This window comes from Melanotaenia boesemani, chromosome 11, assembly GCF_017639745.1.
Source record: "Melanotaenia boesemani isolate fMelBoe1 chromosome 11, fMelBoe1.pri, whole genome shotgun sequence".
NCBI lineage: Eukaryota > Metazoa > Chordata > Actinopteri > Atheriniformes > Melanotaeniidae > Melanotaenia > Melanotaenia boesemani.
Genome location: NC_055692.1, coordinates 15,006,090 through 15,028,971, shown reverse-complemented (window position 1 = coordinate 15,028,971; position 22,882 = coordinate 15,006,090). Strand labels below are relative to the sequence as shown.

Sequence of the window (22,882 nt, the reverse complement as noted above, 5' to 3'; positions counted from 1 at the left end):
TGTTTGCTAGTGACGATCGGGGTATCTCTGAAGCGATGATTGGTTGGGCATAAACAGCCGTCCAATCACAAAACAGTTTGCTAGTTCCCTTCACGACCCCCGGATCCTTGCATAAACAAGAACGTGCGAGGGTAGACAACTGCTAACGGAGAAACATTTCTCTCCAGAACCTTCTTGTTGCGCTTTAAAGATGAGCAGGATCGCTGGTTTTCTGCGGCGTACCTTTGGAATTGCACGCGAACACGTTGGGACAGACCATTTGGGGAATAAATATTACTTTATCCCAGAGCAAAGGTCGTGGACAGGTAAAATAAGGTTTGCGCTAGAATTTGCTTGTCTTAATTTTATTTAAATTTCTAATACGTGCAGCCAAATAAGGAATTTAGAAAGTGACTGTAACATAGTGTTTCACCTTGTATCCATGACATTACGTTTCCAGACAGCAGCGGTTTTCATTTCCACGAACGAAGCTGTCCCTATCTTTTTTATTATTGTTATTATTTGAGCTATTTTTTTTTTACTGAGTACTTTTTTAAATCCCTCATAGTACACATTTATTTTCAGTGTTTCATTCTCTTTCCGCTCCTCTGGATTTGGCTTTACCGTGATCCTTTTACCCTCGTGGTATTCTTATATTGCCACTAGATGGCGTCTCAGTCTTAATAACGGCATACAAATTCAGGAGTTTTTAAAATCGGACATGCAAGTCACTACATTTTAATTTTAATCACTTTGGTAGACAACACCACTGTTTCGAGTGATCAAAGAGAAATAAATCCCACTCTGCGGCATATCAAATGATTGCTTGTCTTTGATGAGGATTTTTAAGGAGGTCATATATCCCTACTGAGACATGCGTGTTACTGTATATGCTGCTGAAGTCAAGCAGTTGTGTTGTTTCATGCTAATCCATGGTGGGATGCCTGTGTTATCTTTCCCCCTGTCTCTGACTTAAAAGGCCAAGTACATGCTTGTTGGCAATGCAAGCTTAATGGCCAGGCTTGTTCCCCTGTTTGCCCATCTAAATCATATGAGAAAGTGCATCTTGGACCAGAAGCTGGTAAAGGGGAGCTCTTGATTATAAACCTCCTCAGAAAAGGATAAAATAGTTTGTTGGCATTCTAGCACGAAGTCTGTTGTTTTACAGAGATGAGTTGCTTTAAAACTGACATTATTAATTAGAAACTAGAATAGAATTTAATGTCATACTTGCACTTGAACTTCTTTTGGAGGAAAATTTGCTACATTATGCAAACAAAGTGTGCAGAAGTTCTCTGTTTTTCTTGTTTAGCTTACAAACAGAACCCAGCGTATAGCCCCCAGGCCTCCTACATAAGTTACAGGTCAAAAACCTTTGACTACTTCAAACAGGACAGTGCAGGTTATCAGTTACAGACAATAGGTTTGTTAATAGCAAAATGTTTTGCTATAAAATTCATCATGCCTCACAGTTCATTCCCTTGCCAGATCCAGTGTGTTTGTAGACTACACAATTCTGTAGACAGCAGCAATGTCATCCCACCTGTATATTCTTGTGTTTGTCTCCCTCTCATGGTCCCTTATTGTACAAGCAAGATAAAGTTTCTTTCACTAGCAGAGGATGAATAGATGCCATATGGTGAAAACATTCACGGGTATTTTTTCTTTCTCAGCAGATAAAACCATGCTGTTTTGTTTGTGTCTTTTGTTTTGCTGAAGAGGGGCCGACCTCTGGCAGGTTGCATGAATGCTTTCTTTCTGACTGAATTCAACTTTGAGCTTCACCTTTTCTCAGCAGTTTGTGGTGAATCTTGCACCCACCTCGTATTTATAATTCATTACAAGGCTGCTCCTCTACCCCTGGCTGTCAGACTATTCAAATGAGACATCACAGAAGCCGTCTTCTAGCACGCTACAGGCTAAAGTATGCACTGTCCCATCACAATGACTGACACTGTAGAGAGGCTAGTTGGCTTGTAGAAAAACGGGCTCCGACAAACACAGCCATGTGCATCAGACAGGCACATACACAGGCCCATATATGCATTCATAATAAACAAAAAGAAAAATATGTTGTACACATTTGCATCTCTTTCCCCCACCACTCACCCCGTTCAGCCTTGTGGAAATAAAGCAGATGCATTATTCAGTCCATATGTCTTGCTAAAGCGAGCTCTTTTTGATCTTAAACTGATAGGCCAAGCGTGGGCTCAGGGCCTTAAGGCATGGACCGCAGGGCTTTCCACTGCAGCGCACAAGTTGTGGTTGAAATAGGTGAGGAGTCTCTCTCTCTCTTTATCTGTCTACCTCCTACTTCTGTTCATTTGTCCATCTCCATTGCACAGTCCAAGCCTCTATACTTTTATCCATGCTTTGCTGCTCCAATTTTCTACCTCTCTTAGTCCGTTAACTTTAGAAAACTGGAGCGTAAGCAATTCTGAAAGCCAGGGATAGGCTGCATGTTAGGATCTTGATGGTTGCTAAGACAGAAATGGAAGAAGATGACTTTTTGTTTTATGTGGACCTGTCCAGTCTAATTTCAACAACTTCTCCTTTTTGTTTGCCCTCACATAGTCCTTTCTTCTGTGCCCCTCCCCTGTATTGCTGCCCCTGGATTTTCCTCCTTTGAAGTAATTCCAGAGAAGATTTCTATTCAAAACAGTGGAGTAGTTCAGCAGTGAAGAGAGATAGACCCAGCAGAGAGCTTTCTAAACCCCTTCCCTCAGATGTTGCTCCTCATCAAAATGAAAAGGGCCGGGTATGAAGTACACTTCTTGAAAGAGAGAATCTCTGCCTCTGTCTGTACAAAAGGTCCAGCAGCTATAAAGGCCCACTGTGTGCCTTTTTCTCATAGAGAGGGCTATGCTATAAGCTGTGGAGACCCAGTAATTGTTGTCTGTGGCAAGACTACAAGAGAGCCACTGGCAATCTGGCCACTGGTCTTCGAAGGTCTTTGCCTTAGTGTTTTCTCCACAGAGTTGAATGGAGAATCTATATTCTTCAGTCTTTCAGTGTGCGTCTCTCCCCAGGCCCAGCTCTGCCTTGCACTGCATGGGGCGCCATGTCACGCTGCCCAGATGAAAGCCCAGCTTTCTGAGGATAGCCTCATTCGTCTTCAGCAGCGGGCCTGCAGCTCTGACGCCTGCCTTCCCTCCCTTTATTTAGGAAGAGAGGCGCGCTGACATTATCGGCTGCTGCAGGCACATTTGAAAATAATTGCCTGTATGATTGCTATTTTTCTTACCTCTTTGAGGAGGTGTAGCTTTTGTCTTGGAATCAATGGCTGCTCAATACTGGACAGGGGAAAGGCAGTTTCCTTTCATGTCTTAGTGAAAAGGATGTATTTTTAGCGCTATTCATTTTAACAGTGTGTACCATGCAGTTTTAATCTATCGGTCCTCTCCACTGTGTGGAGAATAGAGGAAATTCAGAGGTGTGCCACACTGTTGCAGAGAAAAGAAGCATTGACTTGTCGTCCTATCACTTTCCCTCTCTCTTTGTCTATTATTTATTTGATCCACCAACTCTGTTATATGAAGTAAAAAACTGAAAAGATCTCAGTTTTGCTATTTCAGGCTGGGCGACTCTAGGGACTGATGAAGGAGGTGTGTGCTTTTGCATTAGTGCGTGTATTTATGATTGTAGATGTGTGTTTATGCAGCATGACAACCACACACCCTGTGTTTGTGTGTGCATATGTATCTGCTTTGTATTTGGAAAAGAGAAAAGGAAAAAAACTCAGCAATTGTGTGTTTTCTCTCCACTTCATGCCCTAACACACTTAACACAACAACAGATGGCTGTGTGTCATCAGAGCGTTGATTCAAGCCTCATATTTCCGCAGAAAGACTCACAGTGGAAAGCGACAAGGGTCCAAATGGCTGTTTATTCTGCCACAAGTCATCCCTTGAGTGTGATGAAGGAAGGTCTATCCTACAGTAGGACACCATGTCAGTGTTTACAGGAGCAACTGTGTCCAGAGCCGCTATAGTAAATCATGCTAATTGATCAGTGCCTTTGCAGTGCATAGGGTTTAAATGAAGGTTGTTTAATCGTTATAGGATTTAGCTCATCTAGTTGTAGACTGGTTGCCAAGTGTGTATTTTTATGTGTGTCTTGTGGTACATCATGGAATGGTTTAACTAGTTCATTAAAAAGGCATTTGAAGAAATGGATGCTGAAAATGTGAGATGGGCCCATTTATTTTCAATGGCAGGACATTTCTAGAGGGCTCAGATCCAATATCAGTGGTTTAAGTATTTTGCAGCCCCATTAAACACTGCCTATCTGCAGTACATCTGCAACTATGTCCGTTTAACTTTAAATTAATTTTACTATTTTGACTTTCTGCAAACTTGATTTGCTGCTAGATACAATCGATTATGCCAACAAAAGGAGTCAGCACATTTATCCAAAACACAAAAAATTCCATTGGTGTAGATGTATTTAACACATTTCAACACCTGAGGGCTCTTTATTGGTCAGAAACTCAACCAGGAAGACTGGCAAATGGGTTGACACACACGGAGACATTTCCTGGAGCCTGCTGCTGCTTATTCAAGTCAGAATATTTTAATAAAGCAGACAGGCAGAGAGAAATAAGGCAAGGAGGAAAGGAAAGGAGAAAAGATAAGACTGAGGGAGACTATTGGAGGGTGGAGAGAAAGGTGGGGTACAGAAAGTGAGTGACAAAGAACAAAGGAGATGCTGACATATGGGGTGAAATTATGGAGTGGGGGAAGAATGGAGGGAGTAAAAGTGAAAGGAAGGTTTCTGACAGAAAGAGGGTGAAATGAGTGGGTGGAACAGGCATAAAGATAGAGAGGGAGAAAGAGAAGGTGGGAATAGGTTAATGGCGACAGAGTGGTGGTGCGGGTGTGTTTAAAGGTGCAAGGGAGGGAAAAGGAAGAAAGGGGTTGGATTTGAGTCACAGAGGTGGACAGCACGCACATGAGCCTCAGAAGAGCTGCTGAGGAAGGAAGGGGGTCCACACTGCTCCAAAGCTGAAAAAAGGATGCTGACTTCCTGATTCATCATTCCCTTTTGCATAACCCATTGGGCCGGGGGCCTTTCCATGAGGATGGGTGGGCTCAGACAGAGGGGGCTAAAGTGTCTCCCCTAACCTTATCCGGGCCGGCATTTAGTTAGAAGTATTGTACAGGGAAATCAAAGTATTCTTTACAGCATCTTTCTGCTTCGATATGAATTATTCTTCTCTGGTCTGTCACGAGTCCCTCAACCCCCAGCAGGATCAACAGCAACAGGGACAAGCAGAATGAGGGCTGAATAAAGCTGAACAGCAACAGCAGGCCCTCTTTACACCCAAGCTCCTCCTCTCACTAATGCAAAACGACTGGCCTTTTCCCTCTAAACCTCATCCCGCATCACTAGGCTTGTGGCTAATGGGTAACCATGGTTACGTGCCTCACACATCTCCTCCATTTTTATTATTTTTTTTTCCCTCCAGAGAAAAGAGATTGGACAGAGTGAGACAGGGGAGAGGGTGTCCATATCGGTACCTAGTTGCCCTTGTATCACTGCTGCTTATCAGATCACTCCATCTTTATAAAGCTGTCCATTATGATGCACGCACTGGTCCCCCACCTTTTCCACCACACAACTCTGCTGGAGAGGAATAAACTTGGCTCAATACAGACTGATGGGCTCACTGCTTCAAGATGGCTTTTTGTTCCACCACTGTCTGAACCATAAAAATTCCCTGTCTGAATAAGAAAGCAGGCAGGAAGGCAATGATTGCCACGCTATTAGAGTTTGGAGCTTTTGTCTGTATTACAATCTGTTCAAACAGAAGTAAAAATGGTACGTCTTGGGCTGTTGCTCTAAGTTTTTATGATAAAGAGATTGAAACGAAGCCCACCAGTTGGTGCCAGGTATAGAAATCATTGTGATGTGTGAGTTTTAAGAACTCTCCCAACCCAGATGGTCCCTGATGTGCATTCCCCTGACATTCGTGTCTGTGATGAAAAACAAAGTGCAGGAGAAGAGCATGCTGTGAAAGAGACAGCACAAGATGCCCGCAATGACATTGTAGAGGTGAAAAACCTCTCAGGTCGCCCCCCAGCAGTACTCACTTGGGAGCTGATGTGCAAGGTTGGGGGTTTTATGTGTGAGTGTGCATGTCTGTGTGTGTGTTGAAGCAGGTGATGGAGTTTAGCGGGGTGTGTTCAGGGTTCAAAGAGCAGCCCTCAGAGCGCATCATGTCTTATTTTAACGAATGGGAAGGATTGAAGTGCGGCTGCTTCAGCAGCCCCTCACCCATCCTACTTCTCTGTCTCCTCCCTTCCTTCCTTCTCTCTCCCTTCCCTCCCCCCAGCTTCCGCAGCCAGGCTCACAGATGAGTTGTGCTCAGACAGGTGAGATGGCTCATGAATATTTATGCAATGGGATTTCATTCCTCCTGCCGCTGGCCCCTCCCCCTCACCAACGCAGTGCTGCGTTTGTCCTTCACGGTAAAGAGGCAGCGTCCTCGCTCCTGTCCCTCAGGTTAATCTGCCTGCTCTCTAGCCAGTTGTGTTTGTGTGTGTTCATGTGTATCTTTGTGTGTGCATGTGTGTGTATTTTGACTGGTAAATAGGTTTCCCTAGTGAGTGATGAGAAGGCAGACCTGTCACAAGGGGGCCCACTGGGATCGAGAGCTCCTAACACCCTTCATACCTCTCTTTCTCTTTCTCAAGGTGGAGGAGAAGGAAGGAAGGTGCAGGTCTGTGCAGGACTGAAGCAGATAGCTTGCATCTAGTGTGACGACTGTGTGTCAGGAAGAATGCACTAGTTAGCTCATCATCAGCTACATCACATGAAGAGAGCATTAACATACAGTAAATCCGTATTTTAATACTTACATATCAGTTGTAACACTTTAAATAATAACATTTACAGATTAAGATTTTTCTGAGATTCAGCGTAAATACTGTCTAGATGAAAAAAAATTATAGCGAGCATGAAAGCCATTTCGTTCAGATCGACAGGCCTCTGCCAAGTGTGTATGTACAGGTTCAGGTGTGTTTCATGAATATTCTTATGCTGTACTTTTTTATTATTAAAATCCACAGATAAAAGATGGAGTGGAAGGGGTTTAGTCATGCTGCAAATGCAACAGGACAAAAGGAGAGCTATGTTGGAGTGTGACAGGGAGAGATGCAACCAGGGAAAGTAGGCTTCTCTCGTTATGCCTATTATCAAGGCATAAGCTGTAGCTAAGCATGTCACATATGGGGAATGTAATACAATTGTACCATTTCAGTCTGTTGCCACCCACACCCAATGCAAGTATGGATATAATCTGCTTTTAATTAGCATACCTGTTAAATATATTTGTTGGTAATGCTTAGAGAACACATTCTCTTGTTTTCTGCCAGTTGTTTCATGCGTTATCATGGGGTTTTCTAGGAAACGGTTTCTCAGAGGACATTTAAAGGCATGCATGGTAACAAATGCATGGATCATATCATGCATTTTGCTTATTGCTGGGACAGTTTTTTTTTTTTAGATTAGGTGCGATGTTTGTTAGACCTGGATATTACAAAAATAAAGCTGCAGAGCTTTAGCCTGTGAGGCCCTATGATTACAATCTAGTGGGAACCAAAGCAATGCTAGCCTAATTAGCTGACCTGATTACTATAAACGCTGGATAAAGCTTGGAAAGAAATCTTCCTAAGACATAATTACAGAACAATACATGAAGGAAAAATATTTTTATCTACATTGAAATTTGAGACAAAGCCATTCACATAAAGGAGGAGCAAGTTGAAGAACTAAACAGCCCTCACTTTTTAGAGGGCCATCATTTATCCATCCTAGCACCAAACCTATCTGTTATGGCTGAAGTAAACATTAAGGCCATCAGTCTCAGTGTGCGTGGAGGTGGTTGCCTCCATTTGTCCATGTCCAGTCAGCTGCAGAGAAACTGTGATGGAATCCTGACAGATTGTCTGTGTTTTGGAGCGTGTTGTTTTCCTTGCCCATCCATTTCTCTCCTTCTAGCCATGTTTGCCATGCATCATCACTCTCTTCCTCCCTGCTTCTGCCTCCCTCCTTCTTTGCCTCATCATTTCTCAGAGGAATGGTAGCAATGCATAGTGATCTAACTACCTGTGAGGAGAAACTATGGAAACACAGCACCTGTTATTAGTGAGCACTGAATGACACTCCATAGAACCACACAAAGACATAACGCAAGTGGGTCTCTTTATTTCTCTTGCTCTCTGTTATTCTGTCTCCCCCATAGCCCCCCTTCTACCACCACATCTCCATGTCACTGTGTGCCAGCCAAAGTTGTCTAATCAGCAGATTTGACCAAAATAATTGGTGGTGGCCTTGCTGCTAGCGAGCGCCGTGCTGTATACAGATAGGGAAAAGGAGCACTTAATATTCCACGAAGCTCGTGCCTCTCCTGTTCTCTGTGATATCTGACCTCTTTTGTCTCCTGCTCGGCTTGATGTTGATTTTGGAGGGCATTGTTAGCCAGAGCGCTGTGATTGGAAGAGGGTTGTCAGTGAGGGGGGCTGTGGTTGGTTGGGTTTAAGGAACATTGATTTGCATAAAGGCTTAGCCCAGATTTGGAGCCACTCAGCGAGATCTGAGGAGAAAGGCCCGAGGGCCGCGAGGTAATCATCCATGGCCTGTCACAGCACTGTCATCCCTCTGCGTATTTGTGTGTCTGTCTGTATCTTTGTGTCTCTGTGAGCTGGAGATGGAGAGCATTATGTCTCCACTTCTTTGTGCGTTTGTTTGTATTCCTTTGCATTTTGTGTGCATCACTGGCGAGCATCTCTATCTCATACTTGCTGTGCGTCCTTTCTTTATTCTCTTTTTTCTTTTTCTTTTTTCCACAGGAAGGCTTGTCCGCTCCAAGCGGATGGTGGTGCCAGCCAATCCTGCAGAGTATGAATATGTGGAGGGCAGCATTCCGATGGAGTGGGATGGTAAGTCTGGACTGCAGCGTCCCTGCCACATATTGTAACTATCACTTACATAGATAAATGGCAATGTTAACAAAACAGCTAACCAGCAGAGAGCTGCAAAAATGAGATGGCTTGACAGATTATGATTTCATCTCTTGGGACCTTGGCTAATCCATTGAGTTTTTTATTTGTTTGTTTTTCCTCCCAGTCCTTCTAGACTGGTAAGGGGTTGGAAACAAGTTTATCAAAGATGCTTTCTGCTGGTGTTATACAACAGTACCCCATAAAATACTGTTTCACATTTCTTACAACTGGATACAAACTGTTCCCTGTGTCTCAGACTTGCTTTATCCACCTTAAACCCCTCATCCTGCTTCGCCCCATCCCTCATGCATTTTCATCAGGATGCAAATAAGAAAGGGATAAAAGAGGCCCAGAATCCCTGTGCTAGCTGGAGGAAGAGTTACAAATCTCTCTCTCTCTCTTGCTTGCTCTCTCTCTTTCTGGCTCCCTTTAACCTGCTCTGCTGTGCAGCCAGCTCAGCCAAAATAGAGCTTCTTAAACAGAAAAAGAGATGACAGACAGACACAGTTCTACTCAGGAGGAAAAAAGAGGGACAGAGGTATTGATGAAGAATGACAGAGCATGTACTTTCAAATTCATAGATCAAAGAAGATCCTCACTTTCTCTTCTGAGACACAGCGCTCAGTGGCCCTGTTCTGCTTAGACCAAAGCTGTATTAATGTTTTGAGTTTATCATTTGTATAGTTCTACATGTTTCCCTGTAGTTTACTAAGTGACATGAAACAAAACTAACTAAAAAAAAATGGCTGCACTCCCCCATCCAGCTGGGTTCCTCAGTAGTTACTCTGAGCTACTGGAACACCCTAAAACTTAGTGATGCTGTAGCAGCAGCCTTTAGAAATTTCTGCAGGTTTTGTTTGTGTGGCGTATGTTCATGTGGGTGTTCTCACTCTTCCTCTTTTTTTTTCTCTCCTCTCTTCTCCTCTTCCAGCTTGGATCCGAGGCAGACGGAAGGAGCCCCCCCCCATCGAGGTACGTCCGCCCCCCCAGCCTTCCCGCTGTGCTGATGGTTGGACTCTGGGGGACTAGTTACAAGGGAGGGAAAGAAGCAAAGACAGAAAGGAAAAGCTTTGATTTGTTTTATGTTACAGTTTCAAACTGAATCCAGGAACTTTGGGGGACAGGTGCTAAAATAAACAGCAGCTGAAGCACATTGATGGTGAGACTGGGAGCAGAAACAGGGGCTCACTGACACCATGTCCTAGTTTACTTTAGTTTTTTTTTTCCAATAGAAGCCTGCATATCGGCTTTTTGTGTTATATTTCTGGCAGACTCCAAGATGGGAATGGGGAAGGCGTGTAGTTTTTCCCCTTGTGTTCCTCTCACTGTGTTTATTGCTCTTTAAATGTGAGAATGCTGGAAATTGTTTGGCTGGTAAAATGTGGGTCTATAGGAAATCCCTTGGAAGGCCAGTGCCCAGGCACTCTTTCTATTTCTCTGTCCTCAGTCCCTGCCAGTAGCCAATGCCATCCCCTGCCTCTTATGCCAGAACATTCTCTTCCAATTTTCTGCCTTGCGTCTGCCCAATAGCTGCCATCGACAGCTGGACAGTGTTGATGTGGCCAAGACTTCACTCCCAGCACATTACCCTACCCCTTGTCATGCTCCCTCTCTTCCTGGTCCAAACCAACATAAATTGATTGGATTAAATCCTGTCATTAACAGGCTGGAAAAGCAGCTCAGTATGTTTGTCTCCCTCCCCAAAGCAGGGCTTTTTGGCCAAAGCTCTCCCCCTCTCTTTTCCAGTCCTTCAGTTTTGCCAGCACACAACAGCATTATGCCCATTTGTCCCTTTCTTTTTGGCTTCTGCTGCCAGGGCAAGGCTAACATCACTGGACACTAGCTGTGGCTCAAGTGGGTAACTATTCCACCAGTGGACTGTTCAGTTTATAATTGTTTCCATGAGTTGGAATGGTTGTTGATATTATAAATGCCTCCTGTCACGTCAGCCTACCAATCTGTTCCAAGCACTACATTTTTAACCAGGGTTTATTGAAACAGTGTACTGTAGATTAACTGAAGGCGCTTGTTGTTTTCCTAGTGAATGCTTTACTTCATACTCGGCAGAACATTTGTTCCTGGAATATTGTGGTAGTTTTAAAACAACCAGGCATCATTGTGGGCAGCGCCAGAACTTAACCAATTTGTATTAATGTGAATATTAATATTATTGGTGTTCAGTAACTTAAGACAGTCTCAAAAAGCGTTGGAACGGGCTCATTTTTGTCACTGAATGATTTTAAGGTAAAGCATGAAAGAAGAATCTTGCTCTGATCAGCAAACCCAAATTCCAAGAACTTTTGTTCTTGGCATGGGAGCAGACATCAAAAATTGTTCATCCATTTCATCCTTGTTTTGTATCGTGTGACAGTTAAAAGGGAATAAAACTGCATTCTGTATGGTACTAAAATGTGCTGGAAATGCTTACATTCACATCTATGCAGAGACCCTGATCATGAATTTATATCTGTTTATTACGCAGGAGTTAATTACGAACGAGTTCCAAAGGGAGCAGGTCAAGCTTAGGGCCAAGGAGCTGGAGGAGAAAGATCTGGCTCAACAGGCCAAAGAGTATGAAGAAGGTCTGGTGGCGACTCCTGCAAGGACTGTGACCAAGGGCCATGCAGCTGCCACCAGCTTTGGCAAGCAGGAGTTAAGCGAGGAACCGACCAGCACAGCAAACACGTTCCAGCCTGGCTCCTGGATACCCACTTCCAAGAAATAGACTGAAGCATCTACAGACTTGTGACAATAGTGAATTAAACGTAATCCACGAGAAATGCCCCACAATAAACACTGTTTGAGTGCTTTTATTTATCCTGCATAAACTATGACTTCAGAAGTCAACAAGGTTGAATCAACTTGCCTCTCAGCTTCACTGTTTATTTTAAAGCAGTTATAATTGACTTGCCTACATTTTAAAGGGGTCACCACTTTCCTGCGTATCAGTGTACACAGTATATGCAGAAATTGTTTTGAATCTAACTTCTGGTGATGACAATAATTTCATGTGCCTAAAAAGGCCTGTAAACAAACAAATGTTTGGTGGAATACTGTAATTAATAAATGTAACTAGTTTAATTAAAAGCAGTGTTTTAAGTATTTTGTTAAAGGTTAATGCAAAATACTTTTTAGTAAAGCATCACCAGTTCGAGGTGAGCATTTCTGAATGATAAATTCTTCCCTCTCACTTCCTTCACTAGGCATGAGTTGCAGAAAAAGTTTGCAGAGAAGTAACTTTTTAAAACATCAGCATGAATAGAAATATAATAAAAGTCTTTCTATTGGTGTTTATTCTTCTATATCAGGGCTATTTAACTGGCGGCCCACTGAACAGTGAATTACGAGTATAATGTGCAGAGGCATTTGACGATGACCCACACCAATTTTGACAACGAATATCCACCAGGCTCAGACGCCCGCCAGACAAAGAAAAACAAAAAACACTTAAAACTGCCAACAAAGGTGTTTTTGCACAAAAATGGCCTGTGTGTGTTTTTGATATGCAGAGAGCTTGACTACTAGTAAATATTGATATAGAGTTTTTAAACCATAAACTATGCTTACCTTTCTTATTTGCACTAAAAGGCAGCAGGTAAATAAAAATCTACTGGCATTTTGTGTACATCCAATATAAGTGTAACAGTAGAGGGGAATGTGCAGCCCACTGGCAACAGCCTTCCAACAACTTGGCCCATGTGAAAATGTAGTTGAATAGCCCTGTTCTAGACACTACAAAGACATAAAGGTTTAGTGAAAACACAAAACAGATTTGCAGATTAAATGTTAAACCGGACTATATTTAAGATTATATTCTAAATAAATGACGTTGAATTCACTGCTCATTGACAGGCTCCATGGACTTTAATCATATAAAATTCATTTTAATACCATTAAAGAAAATTTTTCTAAGGTTAGGAAAAAAAAATCAAATCAATATTCATTAAAGGATTTATTCCATGACAACTTTAGTATTTCACACCACAATCTATTATTGTGATTTACTCTCCTGTGCTGCCAGGTTTATGCCTTGTTCATTTTTTAATATCTTGACTAGGTTTGATGCAACTTTGTTGGCCCTTGCAGATGCAAGAGTATTTAACCTAAATTTCCTTTTCTATCCCACCTGTTCACTTGTATGATTGTGCAGCTTGTACAACTTAACTTCAAGAAGCTACTCCATATTTGTGCTTAATTTGATCTTATTTGTAATTATGTTTCCTCTTTGATAGTTAAGTCTTCTCTTGACCAGTGCATAATTGTCTGTAAGAAGTTGCCTTCAGTGGTGAAAAGGTGGCTATAAGTATTAAATGAAAAGCAAGGAAGAGGATTGTTTTTTTTTTTTTAAATCAATCTTGAAAACTTTATTGGCCAGAAAGTAATTTGGTTAGTTTGCAAGTGAGTTTCCAATATACAAATTTTATCTTCTAGTCAATTTGGCAAAACTGGGATGTTAACAATGGAATGTAAGGTGTTGCAACAGGTGCACAATATTACAAGAAATTTCTGTATAAAAACATCAAATCGATGACCACTGAGCTCTAGCTGATCAAAGTCCCACTGGGGCAAGCCTCCTCTAGGCTGTAATGTCCATCTCAGCCCTGTCAGGTCTGCATGGGCCAGCGTCCATCCTTCTGGACATGAGGCGTAGTAGCCCTGTGTTGACAGCAGGGCTGGGATAAAGAACAGCACCGTGTCATTTGGACTAAAGAGGGCTGTGGGCGTGATGGCTGTTCATCCCTCATCGTACCCCCAATGGGCTCAGTCTCTCTTGGTCCTCTTGGCCTTAGCTATGTTTTCCTGACGCTTCTGCTTCTTCTTCTGCTCACGGTCACGTGCCTCGATCATCTTGGCCAGTTTCCAAGACAGCAGTGCACTGGCAATGAAGAAAGGGGTAAGAGCCAGTATGACAGTTGTGAGGAACCCATAGGGGTCTTTGGCAGCCCACTCCACTACATACTCTGCCCATGCTCGCACATCGATCATCCTGTTCAGTAACGACCAGGCGAACTCAAACCTGAGGAAGAATATCATGAAAGACAGCCATGAGCAGGCAAAACAAATGTAATAGAGCAAAAATAAATAAATAAATTAAAGTAAATTAAATTAATAGAAAGACTATCATAAAATCATTAGCCAGTAATGATATTAGTAGTAGGCAGTAAGTAATCCACTATCACTTAGTATGTACTGTTAGGACAGCTTAGTAAAGATTTAAAACAATTAAATTTTACAGGATGGATCAATGAAAAATAACTTGTACACTACATTAGCAAAATATTTTACATTTGACAATGCAGGTTAAGAAGTTTTCAGGGCTGTGCTCCCATCTGTTTCAGAATAACTGAATAATGTTTTTTGGATCATGAATCTAAATATTTAATTGCACTAAATACTCATGATGACACAGGTACAAGTGTTAATCACCAGTTTTCATTAGTTTCTGGCATTTTGAGAGTTGCATGAAAAATATATGAAAAATGATCATGACATGGAGTTAAATTAAAACACGGACAACCTTTACAAACAATCTCTAATTAACTAAAAGCCACATAAAATCATGACTGATTAAACAAATTGAATGCAATTACTCCCTTCACATTTATTTAATCACTTATGATAGACCATTCTATAGACACTTAAAATGATCACCAACAAGTAATTTATATCATGTATGGGATTAAATATTTTTTTATGTATTCCCAACTTAAAGTCATAATAAGTTCCAGTTCAGTTTAAACAAGTGATAAAAACCCAGAATTCAAACCAACGCTGTCCCTCTTTGATGCCTAGCTAAACATTCCCTGTACTGGGAGTGGGGACGGTCCAGTTCATTTCACTTTCATACAGTTGGATTTTTATTCAAAATGTAAGACTAGAACTGCTTGGAGTGATTTTACCTAGTTAGGATGTTTCTCGCATCTCTGAAATACTTTACGGGCAGCCAATGTTTTCTACAATCTGATCCCAGGAACAATGCTTAAAGGATAAGTGCTACGCAAATTGGCTAAACGTCCAGCAACAATTAGACTAGAAAGCAGCTTAAATTAACCCCGTGACCCTTACTCTAAATATCTAATAAGGATTTCAGCTATAATTATTTTGTCGACTGCTTTCACTTTTGTACTAAATTACGTCGTGCGTGATGTGGTTTTATAAAGTAAACGATTGTATTTTACTACTGTCTGTTGCGCTTTTTGACTAACCTCTGATACCGTGCAAATGGGCAACTGCTAACTAGCATCAGCCGGAATCGCAGCTAGCATTCATAGACTATATGCAGATTAAAGACCTAATTGCTCTAGCTAAAGTATCAAACTCACAAATTATAGGAACAAACTGAGTTCATCTGCCACTAAAATTAGATTTTAGGTTTTAGGATGCGGGTAAAAGATTTGAGTGCTTATACCACAGCTAGCTACACTGCCCATCTATGGCGGCCTAACTTCCAGTTAGCAAAGTAGCACCCGGTAAAACTGCGCCTCCGCTTTCTTAATATAGAAAATACACTAAATCGATGTTTTCAGGTCATCAAGTGTCCGTAAAATCCTTCTAAAGAATGAATGAATAAACTTACCAAAAACGCAGAGATATATGTTTATATCCACGATAAGCAGCAGCTCCTCCCCGTTACAGGAAGTCAAACTGTCTCAACTAATGAGGTATTCGTGTAACGTTGATGGAATGTAAGACAATCCAACACTTCTCTGCTTTTTCGACTGTTTTTCTATTTCAGCCATATCAATGGCACCGAAGTCCCACTCATTGCTGATACCCAGCTCATTGAGTCGTTTTACTGTTTGGTGCTGTGTTGTTTCTTTTTTTATTTTTCTTTTCTTTACTTTAATTTTTATCTTGAATTGAATCCTATTTATATCTTGAAGTAGAATATGATTCACGCAGCAAAGAACTAAATTATAAATGGCTTCATTGCTCGTATATATAAATAAGCCTTAATTTACTCATATTTTGTTAGATATTCGTTGAGTTCGGAAATTTCACATTTTCCATGTCATTAATTATTTTTTACTAGTATTACGTGAATGCAGCACAAGTTCTTGCTCATGATTAGATGCATGAAATCTTTAGTAGAATGGGTAATGTAGTCCTCTAAAATTAGTTTAAAAAAAAAAGTAAAGCACAGCCAACTTTGTTGAACTTCAAACGCCTGTTACCCTTCCGCTTTACTTTTGTTGAAGTAATGTGCCAAATAGCTTACAACAAAAATAGATAAATAAAAAGGAAACTAATCTACAAATTAAAATGTAGTTGTTTTCTGTCTCTAATTTCCCAGAAAAGATTTTTCCATTGATTTAAGAAATTCAGTAAACTTTGCAAATTAAGTACAATGTGCAGTAGTTGAAAGCTATTGTAATAATTACTTTGTTTAATTGTTATTTGTGTCTTTTTATTCTTGATAGTACATGAGGAAATTAAAACATCCTGGGTCACTTAATGTATTTAGGTGTGCAACTTACATTGTACTATTAATGTCATTGATATAGTTTTATGATATTAGAACCAATCTGTAACCAGATAAGGACTGGAATTTGGAATGCTGGATCATGAAACAGTTAAGATATAACACATTAATACAAAAGGTTTGGAAATTAAACATTATAATCTGTTTTTATTGTCCAGTATTGAATCAGATGATACTTAGCTCTGGCTGAAACATTTGATAATGTGTGGAACTGCCCTGTCTTGAGAATAAAGCAAACCATAAGGCAACAACAGGGTAGGAAAAAAGCAAAAGGCTGTACTAGCCCTCTGAGAAAAATGACTAACATAACAAAGGAGGACCTGCTGGCTTTGTGAACTTCCTGTGGGGAAGTATTGAAACCAAATCAGGTTAGGCCACATCTGCTCTGTCCATACGGCATGGATCACTTTCAGAGCAGTTCAAAGGCCAGCCTTTTAGTCTTACTCACAGAGGAAAGACAGGGGCAGCTGGGAACACATACAGCGGACAAAGATTGCAAACACACAATCAGCTTTACTAGCATAGTTTTGGCCAAGTTTTATAGACAATTTAGAAAAACATCCCTGGGCTGGTGGCTTTTTTGTTACATGCTTATAATTTTTAACTTCTGGTAAGTCTCTAAAAGCAAGGAGATGTAGGGGGTGAGTGATACAGCCACATCCTTAACCATGATGAGGATTTCACTCCTATAGGAATGGAAGGGGGGCGGGGGGGGGGGGGGGGGGGGGGGGGGCGGCTCTTCATGACACAACTATGTCATGCTCGGAAGTTACTCGGAAAGTGTGAGGTCTGGCAAGGCATAGGGATTTTAGGTGGGTTTTTTTTTTCAAATTGAAAAGCTCAGCTGGATGATGATGAAGAGCGGATATTTTTAAGTATTTTATTAAGAGTTTAACTAAAAAAATTATTCATTAATTAACTATTTAAAAGTAAGGCTGATTATGGCTCTTTACACCTGGTAAATGTATACATCGTTCAAACACTCCAGTCTCAGCTGTGTTCATTTTCAAGTTTATTTTCAAAGACTTTAGGGAGCTTCCTCCCAAGATGCGTATGTTCTCCAAGGCTGAATACCCCACACACTCCTTATTATACTGATTTCCATGTGTAAAATCAGTAGAAGACTCTAAGACAAAGATAAATAAAGAAACAGTTTTTTCCCCACTATGCTCTTGATTAATTGTACACAAACTGGCTGCAGTGAGCCAATCAGCTGACCAAAATGACTGATGCCACCACAAAGGACAAGCCTGTCCCGCTTCATATCTTTATGTTCTTTCTCCTCCCACGGCCTTTCTGTCTCTGACAGCTGAAAGTCCTTTAAAACCTAAGCTTAAAAAACAACCATCAGGTTGTTATTGAAGAAGCTAGAGCCTGGGGTGGTAGCTTAGGCTCCAAAGGAAAAAAGTCAGTTTTCTTGCCCCCTTTTACCCCTGTGGGAAACTGCAAGGCCGCCCCTGGATTAAGTCCCCGCCTTTAAACTCAAATAAGAAGGAAACTTCAAAGTCTGTCGGCCGCCGGGGCTCCGCCCTCGCGCTCCCGAACGGCTTCACAAAGGATTTGCCGACGTTCGGGAATTCCGCCTCCAGTTCCTTTTATAGCGCCACTCGTGCGCTGGCTGCGTTCCAGGATCCCGCCCATCCCCGTTACTCTGACAACACAAAGGACTTCACGGAACTCACAAGTTCCGCCCACATTTCCAAATAAGGGCAGTCTGTCCATGTACGGCAAACAATCGGTACGAGATTGCCCTTTTCTCTTCCTTATCCAGTTTATATGATCGGAGAGGAACTGCGCTTCAGGTTGGAAGCGGTGCGATCATGGCCGAGCGAGTCCAGCCGCCAGCCAAGCGGCTCTGCAGCCGGCCCGGCTACAATCCGGCATGCAGGCAGGGGCAGCGGGCTGGAGGAGTCCTGTGTGGCGGTGCAGGGTCCGCTCCGGGAGGATCGGGAAACGGAAAAACACACAACCCCGAGTCGTTACTCGACATCGCGGCACGCAGAGTCGCGGAAAAGTGGCCGTTCCAAAGGGTGGAAGAACGTTTCGAGAGGATCCCGGAGCCCGTCCAGCGGAGGATCGTATATTGGTCATTCCCAAGAAGCGAGAAGGAGATCTGTATGTATTCTTCTTTCAACGCCGGAGGAGAAGAAAGTGGAACTAGCGGGGACAATAATGACGAGACCCAGCTGCCTTTCCTACGGGGTGTCACTCTGCTAGAGGGTGGCTGGGTGGACAACGTTTTGCAAGTCGGTGAGTGGACTGTAACGTTAAAATAATACAGGAAAACAGCCTGTAGTCAACACTTGCGCTGACTGCATTGACGTGGAGACATGCCACACTTAAAAAGGGCTTGTGTGTGCCTTCCATAGCCTTGCCTATTATAAACAATGCAGGGTATTTCCACTCCAGTCTACACTATAGCTGTGTGAGAACAGCCTATTTTCAGATAAGCTCGTAATAGTAGCCCACTTCTACTTGTTTTTTACCCGCTGAGCTGTGTGCATTGAATGGCCCAGAGCAATTCCAATTGGAAGCTTAGTACTTTGTTCCTATTTTTGTGTCTTTCCAGCTCTCCATGCCCCCACCAATGGGTACGCAGACAAAAGCCCCCTATATCTTTTCACCGCTGGCTAAATAGACGATATTTAGAAAGGGTGGGAGGGACGGTGATTTAAAGCCACAGTGCTTCTATTTTGTTTGCCAAACACCTTTTGTGAGACACACTGAAGCCTTTCTGCTCCCTCTCTAACATTCACTTGAAGCTCAAGCTATATGCACCTAGTAAAGAAAAAGATTAATTTTTTCGTCTCTCAGCTACATTATTTGTGGTACAGCTTGGAGTAAACAGAGGTGCTGTAGGCTCAGCAACCCCCTGCTTGCCTCTGCCAGGCTGACTGTCTTTGCCAGAGCCACAATATTTCACTGCATTCGTCAGTGCAATAGACTCAGCTGTCAATCCGACTCCCCACCCTTGGAAACGGTTCAGGATTCTAATCCCATTACCCTCCCCAGTTCATCTGAATCTTAATGCATTCTGCAAACAAGATTTTATGCATGATCTTCCTCCTCCCTCCCTTACCCTCTCCATCTCTCCCTTGTTCCCTCTTCCTCTCTCACTTCTTGGCTTACTATCCCCCCAAAGAATCTGTGTGGAGATGGCTTCAGTTTTTGTGGGCTCAGAGAATGTGCAGTGCACAATAGTAGCCATGGAGGAGGCAGACAGGCAGGCAGCTCTCCCTCCCTCTCTGTCCTGTTTACCAGATTCCCCAGCATTAGGTTCATTTATGTGCTCACTCTTTTGGGGCATTAGGAAGCTAAACACTCAGCCTGGGGTAAAAATAAAAAAATGTGAAGCATCAAGAGAGCAGATATGTGCGTTTGTTTGCCTTGGAAAATAGTAACAAAGAGGGTAATGGGGTCATTTTCTGTAGCTATTCGTGTGTTTTTGTGTGTGTGAAAGAGCATGTGTGTCAGTGTGTGTGTGGGTTTGATAAACAGAGGGGGATTGTATGTGTGCCTTCGCCTGCATGGGCTGTCAGTCTCATCCCGCATGCTCAGAGAGTGGAGAATGACAGGCGAGTACACAGCAGGAGGAGGGCATGTTATGCTGATTGCAATTTTTGCCCCAGAATTCTTTTTTTTTTTTTTTTTTTTTTTTTTCAGCTCGGAAAGATAAAGCCAAGGAAGAGCAAATGATAAATAAAAGATGCAATCTACTCCAGGGGACAGGCAGCCACTGGAGGATGAGGGCTTAAAAGCAGGGCAGCTTGGGAGGGGGCTGTCAACCACATCACACACCACATGTATTGGCCCATCAAACACATACAGTGGGTCTGGCCTGAAAAAAAATGTGCAGGGTGATTGCGAGGGTGTGTATGTGTGTGCACACATGCATGCATGGCTTTGTGTGGCTTCTTCTGTGTTTGTGCTGTCAGCGGGATGGGATGCAGTGTTGATGATGAAAGACAGTAGCGCAATAGAATAGATGAGGAGGTTATTGTGGATGGGGGGGCTAATATACTTGAATGGATCTGCTGTCGCTGTATTCCTTTCCTTTCCCTCCCATCTCCTCCTCCACCTCCCTCTATCCCAAGTGAGCAGCTATAAAACTCTCCATATTTACTCCCCTAAGGCCAACTACCAGCCCCCAGTCTCCTGTGATTATTTATCCTTTTCTCAAAGACATTAATCACTTGCCTTTTCCTTTTTTTTCTCTCCCATCTCTCTCCATACATCAGTGTTATGGAGGGAAGGGATACGGAGACGGCATTTTTAGGGGAAGTGCAATAGATCGGGTGATATCAAGAAAAAGAGGGGATGCCTAGAGGGAAAATGTGGGTGGAAAATGCAAAAGAGGAAAGAGGTATTGAAATGGTGATTGCAAGTGAAGGGGATATATGAAAGTAAAGAATGAAGAACAGAAATGGGGGAGAGAGTGAGATGGATGGCTTGTTCTTTCTCCCATGCGATCTCATCTGTTCCAATGCCAGCCTTCAGGATAAATATTCATATTTGAATGCAAGCGTTATCTAGCAGTCCACTGCTTACTGGTTATAACAGGGTTATACAATCCAGTCTCAGCCCTCAAAAGCGCTCTTCCTGTCACATTTTTACCTGCTGAACAGGTAGTGGAACATGTAACTAACGCTCAAACTGGATTAAAAGTTTCTGTGTGTGTAATAATGCATTAAACACTTCATATGAACAGAATTAAATATGCATGCTGCTTTGGAGAACAGTCCCACAACGACAGCTTGTCTGCCACAAAAATTACATTGTTATGAGCTGATCACAGAAATGTCAGTAAATCTCACCGCTGTACCAAGTTTCACTTTCCTTCAGCTTGTCAATCAGACCTTGCCGTGTGGTAGCTGAGCGTCATTTACTGGAACAGAAAACTTCCAGACCTGCATGTTCTGATCGTAGCATCTGTTCTCTGGTTCCTTTTGTGTAATTTAGACTCAGCAGCTCATCATGCTGAAAGGAAGGCTAGTATTATGGAGCCCCGTCCTCTAATTATAGAATTCTAATCCTATGGCTCTAACATGGCATGACAAAGCATGTTTGCACTTCATTACCCTCCTTCCTGTTTTAGTCCTCGAGTCTGGGTCAAGTTCACCCCCTCTTGTCTCATTTATTCAGAGCATGGACAGTTCTTCTCCTCCTCCTTTTGACCCTTCATCTCCATATGTCTAACCCCTTCCGTTCTCTCCACCCAGAGGACTTTTGCTTAGAGTAATACATTTATATATGTATAAAAGAAAAACAAAGAAACAACAAACATACACATAACATAACATCTATGACCACACACCACCACCTCACTCTTACTATCCTGTTACGGTAAGCCCCTTGTCCCCATGGAGTGACATACTGATGCCTGGCATATGTCGCTCTGCAACATCATTAGCATAGGCTACATTCTATAGCCTATTTATCCATTTCTCCTTGTTAGGCTAATTTTTCACATGAGACTGCTTGCCATTTTATCATGCTGCTGCCCCAAATCAGATTGATGAGGTGGACACTTTGAGGCTGCATTAAATTCAACTAAAATTAAAGTAGATCCATGTATCCTGTAAACTATTTTTGGATGTATTTTTCCATGGCGGTGTTGCTGGACTAGATAGCCTGTAATATTGTGCTTTCCATCTGCCTAAAATATCACTGAATGTCCATGGCAGTCATGCCTGTTTGAGTGTGAATGTCATACTCCTCTGCTCCACCTATATCAGAGACAAATTGGTGTGTGTGTATGTGTGTCAGTCTTTTGCTTTTGCATGCTCATAACTCAGGTTAATTTGTTCACGCTCTGGAGAATCTTAATTAGGTTTCTGCGTCATCTACTCTCTTTCACCCGTTTCTTTTCCTTTTTTTCATCATGTTAATGAAATGTTGAAATAACATCTGGACAGTTACAGTTTTTTAAATTTTTTTAAGAAAATACAAATATTAGACACAAACGTGTAATTTAGTTTCTTAAAAATAAAAAGCTGCTGAAGCACCTCATTTGATATGTCATACAGTCGGTTCCTAGCATTCAGGCTTAACTGTGACAATATCTGATATTATAAGACGGATAATACCACCAAAGCAAAGGGCCTGATAAAAACAAAGACTATTTGCACACAGTCGTAGGTTATTGTTTGTGTGACAAAGCCGGAAGCCAAATGCCAAGGAGAAATCGGTGCCACTTGTAAAGTTGAAGCAACACTGAGCTTGTTTGTGCAAGACCTCACTCATTCACACACTCACACATACTTGTTTTCCTCCACATGGTAATACAAAAGGGTTCTTGCGGATCCATTGACATTTAAAGAATTTTGCCTGTCAGGACACAGGATTTAAGATGCAAAATGTAAATCTTGTAGGAGTGGGTCGCCTGCAAGACGCTGCCAGGCTCCACTGAGTTTTT

The 22,882-nt window shown here is 42.2% G+C and overlaps 3 protein-coding genes across 5 annotated transcripts in view; 2 read left to right on the top strand and 1 right to left on the bottom strand.

The window, feature by feature from the left end:
* Positions 1-94: 94 nt before the first annotated feature.
* ndufaf2 (NADH:ubiquinone oxidoreductase complex assembly factor 2) lies at positions 95-12,276 on the top strand. Of its 3 annotated transcripts, none has more exons than XM_041999038.1 (5): positions 179-315; positions 2,177-2,253; positions 8,832-8,921; positions 9,916-9,956; positions 11,467-12,276. In XM_041999038.1, exons 2-5 carry the CDS (start codon positions 2,205-2,207, stop codon positions 11,707-11,709), a joined length of 423 nt encoding a protein of 140 aa, XP_041854972.1. In that variant the 5' UTR covers positions 179-315; positions 2,177-2,204; the 3' UTR covers positions 11,710-12,276. The 3 variants fall into 3 exon arrangements, with proteins under 3 accessions (XP_041854970.1, XP_041854972.1, XP_041854971.1); XM_041999037.1 differs by having other exon boundaries at positions 185-305; XM_041999036.1 differs by lacking the exon at positions 2,177-2,253 and having other exon boundaries at positions 95-305.
* Positions 12,277-13,322: 1,046 nt separating this feature from the next.
* smim15 (small integral membrane protein 15) lies at positions 13,323-15,664 on the bottom strand. The gene is made up of 2 exons (XM_041999039.1): positions 15,564-15,664; positions 13,323-14,002 (listed from the first exon to the last, which is right to left on the bottom strand). The coding sequence occupies exon 2, from the start codon at positions 13,968-13,970 to the stop codon at positions 13,746-13,748; it is 225 nt and encodes a 74-aa protein (XP_041854973.1). The 5' UTR covers positions 13,971-14,002; positions 15,564-15,664; the 3' UTR covers positions 13,323-13,745.
* A 2,430-nt stretch (positions 15,665-18,094) lies between these two features.
* The window catches only part of LOC121649229 (zinc finger SWIM domain-containing protein 6-like), a 40,290-nt gene continuing 35,502 nt past the window's right edge, over positions 18,095-22,882 (top strand). Inside the window, exon 1 of the mRNA XM_041999885.1 lies at positions 18,095-18,717. Within this exon, the coding sequence (XP_041855819.1) occupies positions 18,288-18,717 (430 nt within the window). The 5' untranslated portion in view covers positions 18,095-18,287. The remainder of the gene's footprint in view (positions 18,718-22,882) is intronic.